Source organism: Carcharhinus amblyrhynchos, chromosome 1 (assembly GCF_965287045.1).
Source record: "Carcharhinus amblyrhynchos chromosome 1, sCarAmb.v2.hapA, whole genome shotgun sequence".
NCBI classification, from domain to species: domain Eukaryota; kingdom Metazoa; phylum Chordata; class Chondrichthyes; order Carcharhiniformes; family Carcharhinidae; genus Carcharhinus; species Carcharhinus amblyrhynchos.
In genome coordinates this window covers 17,236,147-17,252,750 of record NC_137324.1, presented here as the reverse complement: position 1 = coordinate 17,252,750, position 16,604 = coordinate 17,236,147, and the positions used below count along the sequence as shown (strand labels likewise).

Below are 16,604 nucleotides of genomic sequence, written 5' to 3'. Positions count from 1 at the left end.
AAGCCCAAACATGGTCAGACAGCTTTTTTTTTGATACGCAGCATACAGATTTATGCCAATGACAAGTTATTCTGCACTATATATACTGATAGAACTACATATAGAACTCTATATATCTATATGGTCACGTAAAGCATTATTTGATTTATTATTGTCACATGTATTAGTATACAGTGAAAAGTATTAAGGAAAGTATATTTTGCTTTGTGCAATTGTAAAGATTACAAGGCTCTGACGGGATTTGAACCCGGGATCTTCTGTTTGCTAGACAGGCACTTTAACTGACTAAACTAAAGAAATAAATAAAAGTCACTCAAATGTTTCTATTGGGAAGTTCTTCACCTTTGCCTTCTCCCTTATAGTCCTTTTTTCCCATTCAGTCACTTGTAGTATGAAAGGAGCTACTTTGGAATATGCGGTCCCAAAGCGGTACTTTGTTTTCACTGTGTGAACGACCAATTCTGAAACTTGCTCTCTCGCCTTCTGTGGATGCATTCTGTATTTGCCTGGTACTGTTGCCCACTGCTAAGGCTGCACGTCGGATGTAACAGCTGTACTTATCCACAGGTCTTTGGGAACAAAGTAATAATTCCGTCTCTGGATGGTGACCTTTTCCAATGGGATCGAGATCGGGAGAGCATGGAGGCAGTTCCTTTTACAGTGGAGTCACTACTGGAATCATCCTACCGACTTGGTGATGACTTAGTGTTGGTAGGAGGGAAGTCACGGACGAGCTATGGGTTAGATGCTTACACTGGAAAGGTAAGTGAATCTGTAGATTTCAATTTTTTTTTGTAGAACATGTTGACTGATACAATACAAGAGGGAGAGGAGGCCATTTATTTCATTGTGCCTGTGCTGAAGGAGTTAACAGTTAGTTCCATCCTTTGACGCTCTCATCAAAGTCTTTCAAATTTATCTTGATAGAAGTTTGGGCTATTCAGATTTGAAAACATACTGTTATATTTTGTAATTTGGGTACACTGAGAAGGAAAAGACAGACTAAACTGCACGAAGGGAGCAAATGAGCAGAAGCATTAGTGGAGTACAGGAAGTGCTGGGTGAAGCTTAAGAAACCTATTAGGAAAGCAAAGAGGGGATATGAGAAAACTTTGGCTGGTAAAAGTAGGGAAAATCTCAAAATATTCTGTAAGTATATCAATGGGGAGAGGAAAGAGTAGGGCCCATTCAGGACCAAGGGGTCAACTTGTGGTTGGTGCCAATGGACATTGGTAGAGTGTTGAATAATTTCTTCACATTCATCTTCACCCAAGAGAATGAGGTAAAGGTATCAAGTTCAGGGAGGGAGACTGTGATGTTTCACTTCACTTCAGATCAGCCGTGATCTTATTGAATGGCGGGGTAGGCTTGAAGGGCTAGATGGCCTACTCCTGCTCCTATTTCTTATGTTCTTGAGCAAATTGACATAGGGAGTGACAAGGTATTGGCAGGCGTAAAAGTGGATAAACCTCCAGGCCCAGATAAATTGTGCCTGAGGTTGCTGTGAGAGGCAAGGGAAAGAGATTGCTGGGGCTCTGACCCACATTTTTAATTCTTCTCTGGCTGCGAGGGCCATGCCAGAAGATTGGAGAGCAGCAAATGTGGTTCTGCTATTTAAGAAAGGTTGCAGAGGTATGTCAGGGAATTACACAAGACCAGTGAGTCTTGTGGCAGTGGTAGGGAAACCATCGGAGAAAATTCTGAAAGACAGAATCTACCTCCACTCGAGGAAGCAAGGTTTGATCAGGGATAGTCAGCATGGCTTCGTCAGAGGGAGGTCATGCCTAACAAATTTGTTTGAATTTTTTTCAGGAGATGATTGGGTGTATAGATGAGGGTAGTGCAGTTGATGTAGTTTATATAGATTTCAGCAAACGTCAAACATGGAATATAGGGTCATTTGATAAAGTGGGTTCAAAGTTGGCTTTGTTATTAGAGACAGAGGGTGATGACAGAAGCTGCTTTAGTGTCCAGTGGCATACCACGGGGATCTGTGCTGGGTCTCCTGTCATGTTGCTCATTTTTTAAACTTTTTAAAAATCTACCTGTATGATTTGAACAAGCTAATCAGCCTCTCTCCCAACAGAGCTATCTTCTGAGGATTATTAGTTTGCATTATATGCTGCTGTAGGGCTTGAACTCCTCATCTATAAGCCTGGATGAGCTTGTGCAGTACCCATATATGTGACCAAGTAGGAAACGAGACCCTTGGCTAATGCTCCACTTGTATTCTGGTCTGATGCTGCTTATGGTAGTGAATGGTAGGAATGATTGTTTCTCTGCGGCACTGCCACTGTTCAGTTTGCTGAAAGGGTTCCTTCTTTTCTCCCTGTTTCCCCCCTCCGCCACAACAGATGCGGTATGTCTGCTCTGCTGGCGGGTGTCGCCGCTGGGAAGAAGAGACGACTGAGCAGGAATCGGACCTGTTGCTGTTGCAACGAACACAGAAAACAGTCAGGGCTGTGGGTCCTCGATCTGGTGCTGAGAAGTAAGTTGGGTTCACAGTTCGGTTCATTGGTGAACTGATTTAAGGTGGGGAGGGGAATATTTTACTGTGGGCCGTTTGGAGGAGTAGGTTTTACAACAGGAGTTTGCGGGGGGGGGTGGCATTGGGGTTGTTTGGTGTTGGAGGAGGGTGTTAACTGGAGAAATATTTCTCCTTCTTACTGCATCCATCCCTCTTGGTTTGAAGCAGCTTTTGGGAGATCATTCCACTGTTTTGGCGTCATTGCCAAGCTGTCATTAGCACAAAAAGGAATTTGAGAGTTGGATGGATAATCTAACTCCAGTCTACGCTGTGATGAGGAATAAGGTATTCAATCGTCTTGAATTATTCCCACGCAATTCTACCATCTAGAATGGGGTAAGGGCAGCAGACACAAGGGAACACCACCGTCTGCAAGTTTTCCTCTAGGTCACTCACCATCCCTGACTTGGAAGCATATCGACATTCTTTCACTGGGTCAACACCTTGGAACTCCCTCCCGAACACACTGTGGATGGGCCTATGCCACGTGGACTGCAGCCCATTCGAGAAGGCAGTTCATGTCCAAAATCCAGGCAAACGGGCCAAAGGTCCTGTCTCCGTGCCACAGATTCTGATTCTCGAGGAAAATTGGGGAATGGGCAATAAATGCTGGCTGAGACAGTGACACCCATGCCCTGTGAAAGAATTTTGATAATGCGGTTTGGTGGGACTATCTTTAGAAACATCACAGGGCATGTTTTTAAATATTGGAAAACCAACTGGGGCATTGGGTGCCAGCTAAATGGAATATGTAGCAGGTTTTTGAGGGATGCTTATGCATGTATAAGCCTCTGTGCATTTCCTGCAGAGAAATTGGCCTCACCCTGAGTGGCTACATTGACTTACTTCATCTTAAAATTCACAGCCTTGGTTTCAAATCTCCCCCCACCCCGCCTACGCGCGCGCGCGCACACACACACACACACACACACACACACACACACACACACACACACACACACACACACACACACACACCATGGCTCAACCCTCCCGATCTGCTCCAACCCTTTTAAAATCTCAGTGCAGTTCCATTTCAGCTCTCAGCAAATCCTGTATTTCAGCCCCTGCACCGTTCTCCATTATTCTGCCAGCTGTATAGGCTTAAGGGCGTGGATTGCCCTGCCTGCAGCAGTAGTGAACTCGCCAACTTTAAGGGCATTCAAATGGTCATTGGATAGGCATATGGATAATATTGGAATAGTTTAGGTTAGAGGGTCATTAGATTGATCCCACTAGTCGGCGCAACATCGAGGGCTGAAGGGCCTATACTGCGCTGTAATGTTCTATGTTCTAAACTGTGGGATTTCCTGCATCCACCTGTCTGACGCTCCTCCCTTTAAGACACTTCTTAAAGGCTTACCACTTCTTTGATAACATTTGCAGCTCCCTTTTCCTAATAGCTCCTCAGTGGCTTGGTGTGATGTCCTGCTTGATAATTCCTGTGAGGTTCCTTTTTGCTACCCTGAAGGTGCTATGTAAATGCAAGTTGTTGCTATTTGTCTGATAAAAGTTGTGCTTTATTTTTTTTTGAGATGGAACTTCAGTGTCGGGCACTATGAACTGAGGTATATTCGAGATACAGCATCGCGGATCAGCTACATTGAGAGTAGTTCCAGTGCTAGCAGTAAGAATGAGCGACCAAAAATCTTCTCTGAAGGGGCCAAGGGAGCCACCATTAAAGACCGGATCATAAAGGTCTCTGTCTCGGACTGGAAGGTGATGTCTTTCAGCACCAAAGGAGGCGGGCAACTGGAGTGGGAGCACCAGGTAACAAATTCATTATGCGTGGGTCAGAGAAGGTTGTTTTTAGAATCTGCCAAATTCAGAATTCCTCACTGCCCGCTCAGTGGGTTATGACTAATCTGGATGTGTTCTTACCCCCTCCCTTTGCCTGACTAGTTCTGTACTCCAGTCGCATCGGCCTGGTTGGTAGAGGATGGAGAAGTAATCCCGGTCAGCCTCTTCGATGATGCCAGCTACTCTGCCAGTCAGGGGAACAAAATGGATGATGAGGAAGATCTGGTGGAGGCGGCAAGAGGGGCAGCTGAGTCGGCAGAGTCTGGTGTCTATCTCGGTAAGGAGGTGAAGCCAAAACCCCAGTGGTTAAGAGCAGAGTAAGATGGCAATATTTTAAAACTTCGGTGTAGGCTGTGTTAACATGGTGCAGGTTTGATGGTGTAGTTTATAGTTTATTTTCTGGTGTCATTAAAAATGCAAAGAAGTTACTGTGAAAATCCCCTAGTCGCCACACTCTGGCGCCTGTTTGGGTACACTGAGTGAGAATTTAACATGGCCAATGCACCTAACCAGCATGCCTGTCAGAGTGTGGGAAGGAACCAGAGCATCCAGAGGAAATGCACAGAGACACGGGGAGAACGTGCAGAGTCTGCACAGACAGTGACGTAAGAACATAAGAACATAAGAAATAGGAGCAGGAGTAGGCCATCTAGCCCTTCGAGCCTGCCCCGCCATTCAATAAGATCATGGCTGATCTGTCGCTGCTCAGTTCCACTTTCCTGCCCTCTCCCCATAACCCTTAATCCCCTCTCTTATCAAAAACCCATCAACCCGCGTCTTAAAAATATTTAGCGAGGCAGCCTCCACCACTTCAACGGGCAAAGAATTCCAGAGATTCACCACCCTTTGAGTGAAGAAGTTCCTCCTCAACTCCGTTCTAAACCGCCCCCCTTTTATCTTGAGGCTGTGCCCCCTAGTCCTACTGTCTTTTTTGAGCGGGAAGAGTCTTTCCACCTCTATCCTATCCATCCCATTCATCATCATATACGTCTCAATGAGATCTCCCCTCATTCTTCTAAACTCTAACGAGTACAAGCCCAGTTTATTCAGCCTCTCCTCATAGCTCAACCCCCTCAACTCCGGTATCAGCCTAGTAAACCTCCTCTGAACTCCCTCCAAGGCCAAAATATCTTTGCGCAGGTGCGGCGCCCAAAACTGCACACAGTACTCCAGCTGCGGCCTCACCAATGCCCTATACAGCTGCAGCAAGACCTCCCTACTTTTATATTCAATCCCCCTCGCTTTGAAGGCCAGCATCCCATTCGCCTTCCTGACCACCTGCTGCACCTGCAAGCTGGGTTTTTGCGACTCATGCACAAGGACCCCGAGGTCCCTCTGCACCGTCGCCTGCTGCAGTTTTTCGCCCCGTAAGTAATAGTCCTTCCTACCATTCTTCCTACCAAAGTGGACCACCTCACACTTGCCAACATTAAATTCCATTTGCCATTTCCTGGCCCATTCGCCCAGCCTATCTAGATCCTTCTGTACACTCTCAACACCCTCCGCACAATTTGCCGTTCCCCCAATCTTGGTGTCATCAGCAAATTTCGACACCCTACACTCGGTTCCCTCCTCCAGATCATCTATATAAATGGTAAAAAGCTGAGGCCCCAGCACCGACCCCTGGGGCACTCCACTAGTCACCATCCGCCAATCCGAATAGCACCCGTTGACCCCCACTCTCTGCCTCCTATTTGACAACCAATCCTCTATCCACGCTAACACCCTACCCCCAACTCCATGTCCCTCGACCTTCTGCAATAACCTCTTGTGAGGTGCTTTGTCAAACACCCTCTGAAAATCTAGAAAGACCACATCCAGCGGCTCTCCTCTATCCACGGCCCTAGACACATCCTCATAGAACTCCAGTAAATTTGTCAGACACGACTTCCCTTTAATGAAACCGTGCTGCGTCTGCTCTATCAAGCAATTCACTTCAAGATGCCTCGCAATTTCCTCCTTAATGACAGATTCTAACATTTTACCTACCACAGATGTTAAACTAACCGGCCTATAATTCCCCGCCTTTTGCCTGGCACCCTTCTTAAACAACGGCGTAACATTAGCCATTTTCCAATCATCCGGCACTTCCCCGGAATCCAGCGACGTCTGGAAAATAACCACCAAGGCATCCACTATCACCTCCGCCATTTCTTTCAGAACCCTCGGATGCATTCCATCCGGTCCTGGGGACTTGTCCACAATCAGCCCCTCCAGTCTGTCGAGCACCGCCTCTCTCGTAACAGTAATGTCATTAAGACCCTCCAGTCCTACCACCTTTCCATCGCTAACACCCGGCAAATTATTCACGTCCTCCTCCGTGAAGACAGAAACAAAAAAGTTATTGAATACCTTAGCCATATCCCCATCCCCTACCACTAGGTCCCCTTTCTCATCCTCTAAAGGACGAACATTCACCCTAGCCAGCCTCTTCCTTTTTATATATTTATAAAAACTCTTGCTATCCTTTTTTATATTAAGCACTAGCCCAGCTTCATAGTTTCTCCTACCCTTCTTTATCAACTTCTTTGTCAATCTTTGTTGACATTTAAACCTCTCCCAATCCTCATCTCGCCCACTACTCTTAGCTACTCTAAATTCCTCCGCTTTTAGTTTAACACTTTCCTTCACCTCCTTCGTTATCCACGGCTTATTACCTCTCCTCCTACTATCCTTTTTGACCATTGGAATAAATTTCTGCTGAGCACCAAGAAAGATCTCCTTAAAGATCCTCCACTGCTCCTCAACAGACCCTCCCTCCAACGCGCTCCCCCAGTCCACATTCGCCAATTCTTCTCTCATCCTACCGTACTCCCCCCTATTCAAACAAAGGACGCGTGTCCGGGAACCCACAACCCAGGTCCCTGACACTGTGAAGCAGCAGTACTAACCACTGTACCACCATGCCACCCATAAATATCCATGTCCGCAGTTCCTGACTGCAAGTAGTTAATTGGATATAACAGAACAAATTGAGGCTCTGCCTGATGACCTCCAAGAAGTAACAGTAAGGATTATAATATATGCACCTGTTTGACTTATAGCGCCATGACGTAGGCTTGGTAACTTGAACACGGGGAACTCTCTATTAGAGGTATTTTTTCTTTTATTGCTTCATTGTGCATTTGGTTTGTTGCCACTTCAGAGGGCAGTTGCTGTGGCTTTGGAGTCACACGTAGGCCAGATCAGGTAAGGATGGCAGGTTTCCTTCCCTAAAGGACATGAGTGAACTAGATGGATTTTTACAACAATCAATAAGGTTTCATGGTCATCAGTAGACTTTTAATTCCAGATTTTTTTATTGAATTCACATTTCATCATCTGCCGTGGTGGGATTCGAACCCCAGGTCCCCAGAATATTACCGTGGGTCTCTAGATTGCTAGTTCAACAGCAATACCACGATGCCACCACCTTCCCACTGTTCCTGAATCAGATCTAAGACTCCACAATCGGGTCCCCCACTGTGAGGAGCTAATCCTCAGGGGTCACCTGATCCAAACACTTCAAGGAACAGTGCACAGCCCAGCAAACATTTTGTATACATAGAAAGGCTATCAAAAGGCAAAGTTCTTGTGAAAAGCTTCTGGGAAACTGAGTGCTAACTTTCACATAGCATTTTCCCACGGTGTCTGTTTTTGGGAAGCTGTTTGAAGGATAAATAATGGCTCTGGCACCAGGGAAGACCACCCTGCATCTCCCAAGATACTGTCAGGAGACCCTGAGAGCGCCAGGTTTTAACATTTCATTTGAAAGTAACGGGCACTCATTATTGTGCTGGAGTTTGTCTGGATTGAATTCTCGATTCTCTGGTTGTGGGCTTTAAAGTTTATTTATTAGTCACAAGTAAGGCTTATTTTAACACTAAATGAAGTTACTGTGAAATTCCCCTCATCGCCACACTCCGGCACCTAACTGATATGTCTGGGAGGAAAGCAGAGCACCCGGAGGAAATCTACACAGACACAGAAAAGATGTGCAAACTCCACACAGTGACCAAGCTGGGAATCAAACCCAGTCCCTGGCGTTGTGAGGCAGCTGTGTTAACCACTCTGCACCTTGCTGCCCATTGAACTCTTGGTTATGAACTTTTGGGCTTGAACTCGGGCACGGGTGCTGTCACTGAACCAAGGCTGACACCTAATGGAATTGTTTAAGCAGTAGTGCTATGATGGTTGAAACCATGGGGAAATTTAATTTTTCTCTGGGTAGGTACACTAAAATGGAGCAAATAGCCTTCCTCACCTGTAGCTGTCCTGTGGTTTATAAATCATATTACCTGTTAAGAACCCTGAATGAAAACAGTGAAAGAAAATCCACAGGTGGAATACTCAGCAAAACCAAATAATCGGTTGTTTACATTGCAGCAATGTGTTGTTCAAAATGCAAATACCACCCACACGCATTGCCTTCCTTTCAGAAAAACTGATGGGTCAAGCCAGTTCTTGGAGTCTTGGCACTTAAGAATGGTGGCTGAATTTGAGTCAAATCTCCTGTCTGCCTGTAACTTGGCCTAGATTTCACCCATTCATCAGACTCAATGGATCATTGCAACTACTATGCCTGATGCATGACCCGGAAATGCCGAGACTCTGTGGGTGGCAGTGACTGTGACCCGGGAATACGGAGACTCTGTGGGTGGGAATAAGACCATAAGAGAGAGATAGGAGCAAAATTAGGCCACTCGACCAATCAAGTCTGCTCCGCCATTCAGTCATGGCTGATATTTTTCTCATTCCCATTCTCCTGCCTTTTCCCCATAACCCCTCATCCCCTTGATTAATTAAGAACCTATCTATCTCTGTCTTAAAGACACTCAATGACCTGGCCTCCACAGCCTTCTATGGCAGAGTTCCACAGATTCACCACTCTCTGGCTGAAGAAATTCCTCCTCATCTCTGTTTTAAAGGATCGTCTCTTCAGCCTGAGGTTGTGTCCTCTGGTTCTAGTTTTTCTTACTGCTGGAAACATCCTCTCCGTGGCCACACTATCCAAGCCTAGCAGTATCCTGTAAGTTTCAATAAGATTCTTGCCTCATCCTTCTAAACGCCAACAAGTACAGACCCAGAGTCATCAATCGTTCCTCCAGGACTTTGCAGGTGGGAATGTGTGTGACCAGGGAATATGGAGGCTGAATGGGTCGAAATGTCTGTGACCTGGGAATATGGTGGCTGAATGGGTGGGAATGCCTGTGACCCGGGAATATGGAGGCTGTGTGAGTAGGAATGGCTGACCCGGGAATACAGAGACTGCAGATGGGAATGTCTGACCCGGTAATACCGAGGCTGCGCTGGTTGGAAGAAGTTTCAGGGAATCATCATCCCGGTTAAGGTTAAGGTTCAGGTTCCAGGAAGTGATGAAGGGGTTGGATGGAATAGGGCATGAGGAGGCCCGTATGAAGTAATTGGGCCGAATGGCCAGTTTCTGTGCTATAAATAGTGTATGATGAAACAGCACGTTTGCAGTAATGCAGGGATAGCAGGCAGCTGCTTGTGATTTGTAGTAAAGAGTGCAGTGAGGGAATCCATAGTGAGTTAATCAGCTATGCGCAACCATCCTTATTCCTATTGATGATAAACTAAGCCACTGCCTTTTCACTTCAGGTGCTCACTGGTGAAATGTATTTCTGCTGTCTTCAGTTAATTTATGATTTTTAAAACATACTGGGTTTTGTGAGGTTAAGGAAGCTACAATTCAACAGCACAATATTGGTTGAATATTCCTGCTCTGTGTAGTCTGCACCTTTCTGCCATCGCTAAGCACTGCCATTCTTTCACTCTAATTCCAGGCATGTACAAGGGACAGCTGTACATGCAGTCATCTGTTAAATTGTGCGACAAATTCCCATTGATGGTGCCGACCGCTGAGGACCATGGAGACAATGAAGTCATGCCTCTGCCGAACGTCAGATGGAAGCCTCTAATCCGTAAGTTACTGTGGAACTGAAGCAAGACTTCAATCCCTTCAACTTTTTACCCAGAAAGTACAGCTGTTATAATCACCTCAGAAATGCAATGTTCTAGTTCTCCGTACTACATATTAAGTACACAGTATGTCAGAGCACAGAAACAGGATTCAGCCCAGCAGGTCTCTACTGGTCTGCTTCGCACCTATACTTCACCACACTCTGCCCTACTGGTCTCTGCCGGTCTTTGTGCTTCACACTCTATTTCAATTCAATATAGAATTATAGAATCCTACAGTGTACAGGGAGGTCACTCGGCCCATCGAGTCTGCACCAAACTCAATCCTATCTGCATAACCCCATGCATTTACCCTAGCCAGTCCCCCTGACACTAAGGGGCAATTTAGCATGGCCAATCTGCCTAACATCCACACCTTTTGGATTGTGGGAGGAAACCAGAGCACCCGGAGGAAACCCATATAGGTATGGGGAGAATGTGAAAATTCCATGCAGACAGTGATCCAGGAATCGAACCTGGGTTCCTGGTGCTGTGAGGCAGCAGTGCTAACCACTGAGCTGTCCCTATGTCAATATAGTGTTTTCCTTTCTCCCTCATGTAATAATCTAAGCTATTCCATAATGGCAAAGCCTACTTTCTAACCACTCACTGCCTTCTGTAACTTCCAATCCCGTTCAAACAGATGCTGCTGGCCTGATGAGTAATTCCAGTTCTTTCTGCCTTTTTATTTCCGATTTCCAGCAGTATTCTGTTTTTCCATTTAAACCTGCTCCATCACCAAGATTGAGCATTATGAAGACATTGTAATGAAACCTTTTGATTTTGCTGAGACACTGCCTCTGACCAGTCCTTTTTTTCCCATGTATTGGGTTGCGATTGGGATGAGACAGCAATATTACTCTCCATGCAATGTAATACATAGTACTGAGACCACCAACTCCCCACTTCTCCTGCCCCACAGTAAGCAACAGCTTGTGACTTAGACTTCATTCCAAGTCCTCGGCTGGCTCAAATTCTCATTCACCTGTTCAGACGTTGCATATTTCCTGCTGTAGTCCTATCCCTGATTGAAAGGATATGGGGAACAGGCAGAGAGATGGATTTGAGACCAGGGAGAGATCAGCCACGATCTGATTGAATGGCGGAACAGACTCCAAGGACTAAAGTGCCAACTTCTGCTCCTAATTCCTATGTTCCTACTTCCTGCCCCTTTTGCAGGCTACGGAAGCTGTTCCCATTTTCCAGTATCTTACTTCCTTGGTCCTTGGGCTGATATTCCTCTTCAGATATTACCCCTTTTCCAAGTAACCCTAACTATAATCTCTCATTTACATTGGTTGACAAACAGTGAACAGTGACCCTGCCTGTGCCTCCCCGTCCCATTTCTTGAGCCCCGAGTTTTCTTCTGTCACAATACAAATATTTTTATTTGCAACTTTTGAGTTTGATTTCATAATCTGTAATGTTGAGAAAGATAACGGCTCATTCAGCCAATAAGTGTTCCTTTGAGGATGAGAGAGATTTTAAGTCATGATGTGGAGATGCTGGCGTTGGACTGGGGTAAACTCAGTAAGAAGTCTCAACACAACAGGTTTATTTGGTAGTGGCTTTTGCTGTCAGATAAACCTGTTGGACTTTAATCTGGTGTTGTGAAACTTCTGAGATTTTAAATGCCAGTATTGGACATTCATTTACCAGAATAGACCCAAATGCTTTGATGTATCAAATAACAGCAATAATATACACTTGTGGGCCACTCCTTCCTCTTGGCTATTCGAAGTGTAGAAACATAGAAAGAAACATAGAAAAACTACAGCACAATACAGGCCCTTCGGCCCACAAAGTTGTGCCGTACATGTTCCTACCTTAGAGATGACTAGGCTTACCTATAACCCGCTATCTTACTAAGTTCCATGTACTTATCTAAAAGTCTCTTGATAGACCCTATCGAATCCGCCTCCACCACCGTTGCTGGCAACCCATTCCGTGCACCCACCACTCTCTGAGTGAAAAACTTACCCCTGACATCTCCTCTAAGTGTGACTTTCCCATCGGTGGGAGGAGGAGAGGAGAAAAAGAACAAGGTTTGGGAAATGGATCAATGTGAAAACGTCTGCAGATTTCTTGCTTTTGATATAAGCTTGGATTAGTATTCGACTGGCGAGTACACAGTGGGTCACTTTTGCGATGTGTGGGTGTGGTTGGCATTTTGCCCACCAGATGGGAGTGTTGCACCATTCTGCTGGATGTATGTTGGAAACGAGGAAAGGCAGCACTGTATAAATGTGAGCTTCGCTCAGCGTGCTCCAAATTGCCCCTCGGTTTTTGCAGTCGCTGTTGTATTGTGGGAAACACAAGCCAGTTTACGCAAAGTAAGATACTGCCCTCCTCAGCAAATCATGCCGTGTGCATCCACCTGAGAAAGCAGATGGAACGATGGTTTAACATTTGGCCTGAAAGGTGTCATGTCTCACAGTGATGTATACTTTCAGAGCTCTGAGCGCCAGTCTAAAAGATCTGCTTAATCTCTGGAGTGGGACTTGAACCAAAGATCTTCTGAGGGATGAGAGTGCTACCCACTCTTGGTGCTCAGCAGAAATTTATTCCGATGGTTAAAAAGGATCGGAGGAGGAGAGGTAATCAGCCGTGGATAACGAAGGAGGTGAAGGAAAGTGTTAAATTAAAAGCGGATGCGTTTAGAGTAGCTAAGAGTAGTGGGCGAGAAGAGGATTGGGAGAGGTTTAAATGTCAACAAAGAATGACAAAGAAATTGATAAAGAAGGGTAGGAGAAACTATGAAGCCGGGCTAGCGCTTAATATAAAAAAGGATAGCAAGAGTTTTTATAAATGCATAAAAAGGAAGAGGCTGGCTAGGGTGAGCATTGGGCCCTTAGAGGATGAGAGGGGGAACTTAGTGGTAGGGGATGGGGAAATGGCTGAGGCCCTGAATAACTTTTTTGTTTCAGTCTTCACGGAGGAGGACGTGAATAATTTGCCGGGTGTTAGCGATGGAAAGATGGTAGGAGTGGAGGGCCTGAATGACATTATTGTTACTAGAGAGGCGGTGCTCGACAGATTGGAGGGGCTGATTGTGGACAAGTCCCCAGGACCGGATGGAATGCATCCAAGGGTTCTGAAGGAAATGGCAGAGGTGATAGTGGATGCCTTGGTGATTATTTTCCAAACGTCGCTGGATTCCGGGGAAGTGCTGGAAGATTGGAAAACGGCTAATGTTACGCCGTTGTTTAAGAAGGGGTGGCAGGCAAAAGGCGGGGAATTATAGGCCAGTTAGTTTAACGTCTGTTGTAGGAAAAATGTTAGAATCCGTGATCAAGGAGAAAATAGCGAGGCATCTTGAGGAAAATTGTTTGGTAGAGCAGACGCAGCACAGTTTCATTAAGGGGAAGTCGTGTCTGACAAATTTATTGGAGTTCTATGAGGATGTGTCTAGGGCAGTGGATAGAGGAGAGCCGGTGGATGTGGTCTTTCTTGATTTTCAGAAGGCGTTTGACAAGGTGCCTCACAAGAGGTTATTGCAGAAGGTCAGGGGACATGGAGTTGGGGGTAGGGTGTTGGCGTGGATAGAGGATTGGCTGTCAAAAAGGAGGCAGAGAGTGGGGGTCAATGGGTGCTATTCGGATTGGCGGTTGGTGACTAATGGAGTGCCCCAGGGGTCGGTGCTGGGGCCTCAGCTATTCACCATTTATATAGATGATCTGGAGGAGGGAACCGAGTGTATGGTGTTGAAATTTGCTGATGACACCAAGATTGGTGGAACGGCAAATTGTGCGGAGGGTGTTGAGAGTCTGCAGAAGGATCTAGATAGGCTGGGCAAATGGGCCAGAAACTGGCAAATGGAATTTAATGTTGGCAAATGTGAGGTTGTCCACTTTGGTAGGAATAATAGTAGGAAGGACTATTACTTACGTGGCGAAAAACTGCAGCATGCGACGGTGCAGAGGGACCTCGGGGTCCTTGTGCATGAGTCGCAAAAACCCAGCCTGCAGGTGCAGCAGGTGGTCAGGAAGGCGAATGGGATGCTGGCCTTCATAGCGAGGGGGATTGAATATAAAAGTAGGGAGGTCTTGCTACTGCTGTATAGGGCACTGGTGAGGCCGCAGCTAGAGTACTGTATGCAGTTTTGGTCGCCGCACTTACGCAAGGATATTTTGGTCTTGGAGGGAGTGCAGAGGAGGTTTACTAGGCTGATTCCGGAGTTGAGGGGGTTGAACTGTGAGGAGAGGCTGAATAAACTAGGCTTGTACTCGTTAGAAGAATGAGGGGAGATCTCATTGAGACGTATAAGATGTTGAATGGGATGGATAGGATAGAGGTGGAGAGGCTCTTCCCGCTCAGAAAGGACAGTAGGACTAGAGGGCACAGCCTCAGGATAAAGGGGGGGGCGGTTTAGAACGGAGTTGAGGAGGAACTTCTTCACTAAAGGGTGGTGAATCTCTGGAATTCTCTGCCCGTTGAAGTGGTGGAGGCTGCCTCGCTCAATATTTTTAAGACGCGGGTTGATAGGTTTTTGATAGGCAAGGGGATTAAGGGTTATGGGGAGAGGGTGGGAACGTGGAACTGAGCCACGACAGATCAGCCATGATCTTATTGAATGGTGGGGCAGGCTCGAAGGGCTAGATGGCCTACTGCTGCTCCTATTTCTTATGTTTATGTTCACTGAGTCGTGGCAGACAAGGGACATGAGGATGCTGTCATTTAAAGTTTGTTATGTTTTGTTTTAAAGATTCACCAGCCAGAACACCAGCATTGATTAGTTCTGATGAGCATGATAAATGCCTCAGCAATGATAGGCATTCTCACGATGAATATAGTAATGGCGCTTTGTCGATTCTGCAGTATCCGTACGGTAAGTTACAATGTCTCTCCTGAACTAAGCGTCCTGATCTTGTGAGGTGTATAGCCAATACTGCACAACTTAAAATAATCTATAAAATCCCAGTTTTCATCTTTTGTCAATAGTTGTACTTTTCATATCTCCTCAGTTTTAAGGAGAAGTACACTTTGTGCTTTTAATACACGGTCACAAATGGCCTTGGTTCACATCCTTGGCTCTACAGCCTTGGGTCTAATGCATTTTGTATTCTAAGAGTTAATAAATCTTTATTGGGAGGTTAATAAAGACGGAAAATGCTGGAAAGTTCAGGTCTGAGAGCGTCTGCAGAGAGAGTTAACAGTGATCATTTAGAATATCTATGATGAGGTAACCTGTGCATAGATAAAGGGGAGCTGGTGGATGTAGTTAGATTTTCAGAGGCATTTACTAAGGTGCTTCATCACTAAAGAACTAAAACCTGATTGTGTAGAGGGCAACACATATTGACACATTGAAAATTGGCTGGCTAACAGGAAATAGAGTTAGCATAAATGGGTCTTTTTGTTGTTGGTAGGATGTGGCTAGCCTTGTGTCACGGATCAGTACTGGGGCCTCAGCTGTTTACAATTTATATAGTGACTTGGATGAAGAGATTGAGGTATGGTTGCTAAATTTGCTGATAACACAAAGATAGGTAGGAAAGTAAGTTGTGAAGATGACATGAGGCTACCAAAGGAAATAGGTTAGGTGAGTGTATAAAGATCTGGCAAATCGCGTATAATGCGGGGAAATGTGAAATTGTCCAATTTGGCAAAAAGAATAAAAAAGTCCATTATGAAAGTGGATTGCAGAGCTCAGATGCAGAGGGATCTGGGTGACCTTGTGTATGAATCACAAAAAAGACTAGTATGCAGGTATAGCAAGTAATTAGAATGTCATCACTTATTACGAGTGGAATAGTTTGCAAGAGTATATTCAGAGGATTATTCAGAGCGCAACTGCTCAAATCTCACGATGCTGACACTGAAGTAAAACGTGACTCAGTTAAACTGACCATGTGGCTGCTAATGCAGCTTGGCATAAACTAGCTTCAGGAGGGAAATGTGCTGTCCTTAACTGGTCAGAGCTGTGTGTAGCTTCTGAAATTGCTTTGCAAACCAGTCACATGTATCAAATTAGTAATTCACGAAAGTACCTCGCCACTGGAGATGGGGAGTAAATCCCAGCTTCTTTTTGGAGAAGCTTGCACCCATAAGCCAAAGTCCAAAAATGTGCGGATTAGGTGGATCGGCCATGCTAAATTAGAACATAGAACGTAGAAAAACTACACAAACAGGCACTTCGGCCCACAAGTTGCGCTGATCATATCCCGAGCTACTAGGCTTACCTATAACCCTCAATCCTATTAAATCCCATGTACTCATCCAGAAGTCTCTTAAAAGACCCTAATGAATTTGCCTCCACCACCACCGGCAGCTGATTCCTCTCACCCACCACCCTCTGAGTGAAAATTGCCCCATT

General features: G+C 45.5%; 1 protein-coding gene across 1 annotated transcript in view; it reads left to right on the top strand.

Moving 5' to 3' along the window:
• Positions 1 to 16,604, top strand: part of eif2ak3 (eukaryotic translation initiation factor 2-alpha kinase 3) — a 94,469-nt gene that overhangs the window by 38,892 nt on the left and 38,973 nt on the right. The window contains exons 3-8 of the mRNA XM_080195162.1: positions 568 to 762; positions 2,355 to 2,488; positions 4,063 to 4,297; positions 4,430 to 4,604; positions 10,114 to 10,251; positions 14,994 to 15,116. Of these exons, the coding sequence (XP_080051288.1) occupies positions 568 to 762; positions 2,355 to 2,488; positions 4,063 to 4,297; positions 4,430 to 4,604; positions 10,114 to 10,251; positions 14,994 to 15,116 (1,000 nt within the window). The remainder of the gene's footprint in view (positions 1 to 567; positions 763 to 2,354; positions 2,489 to 4,062; positions 4,298 to 4,429; positions 4,605 to 10,113; positions 10,252 to 14,993; positions 15,117 to 16,604) is intronic.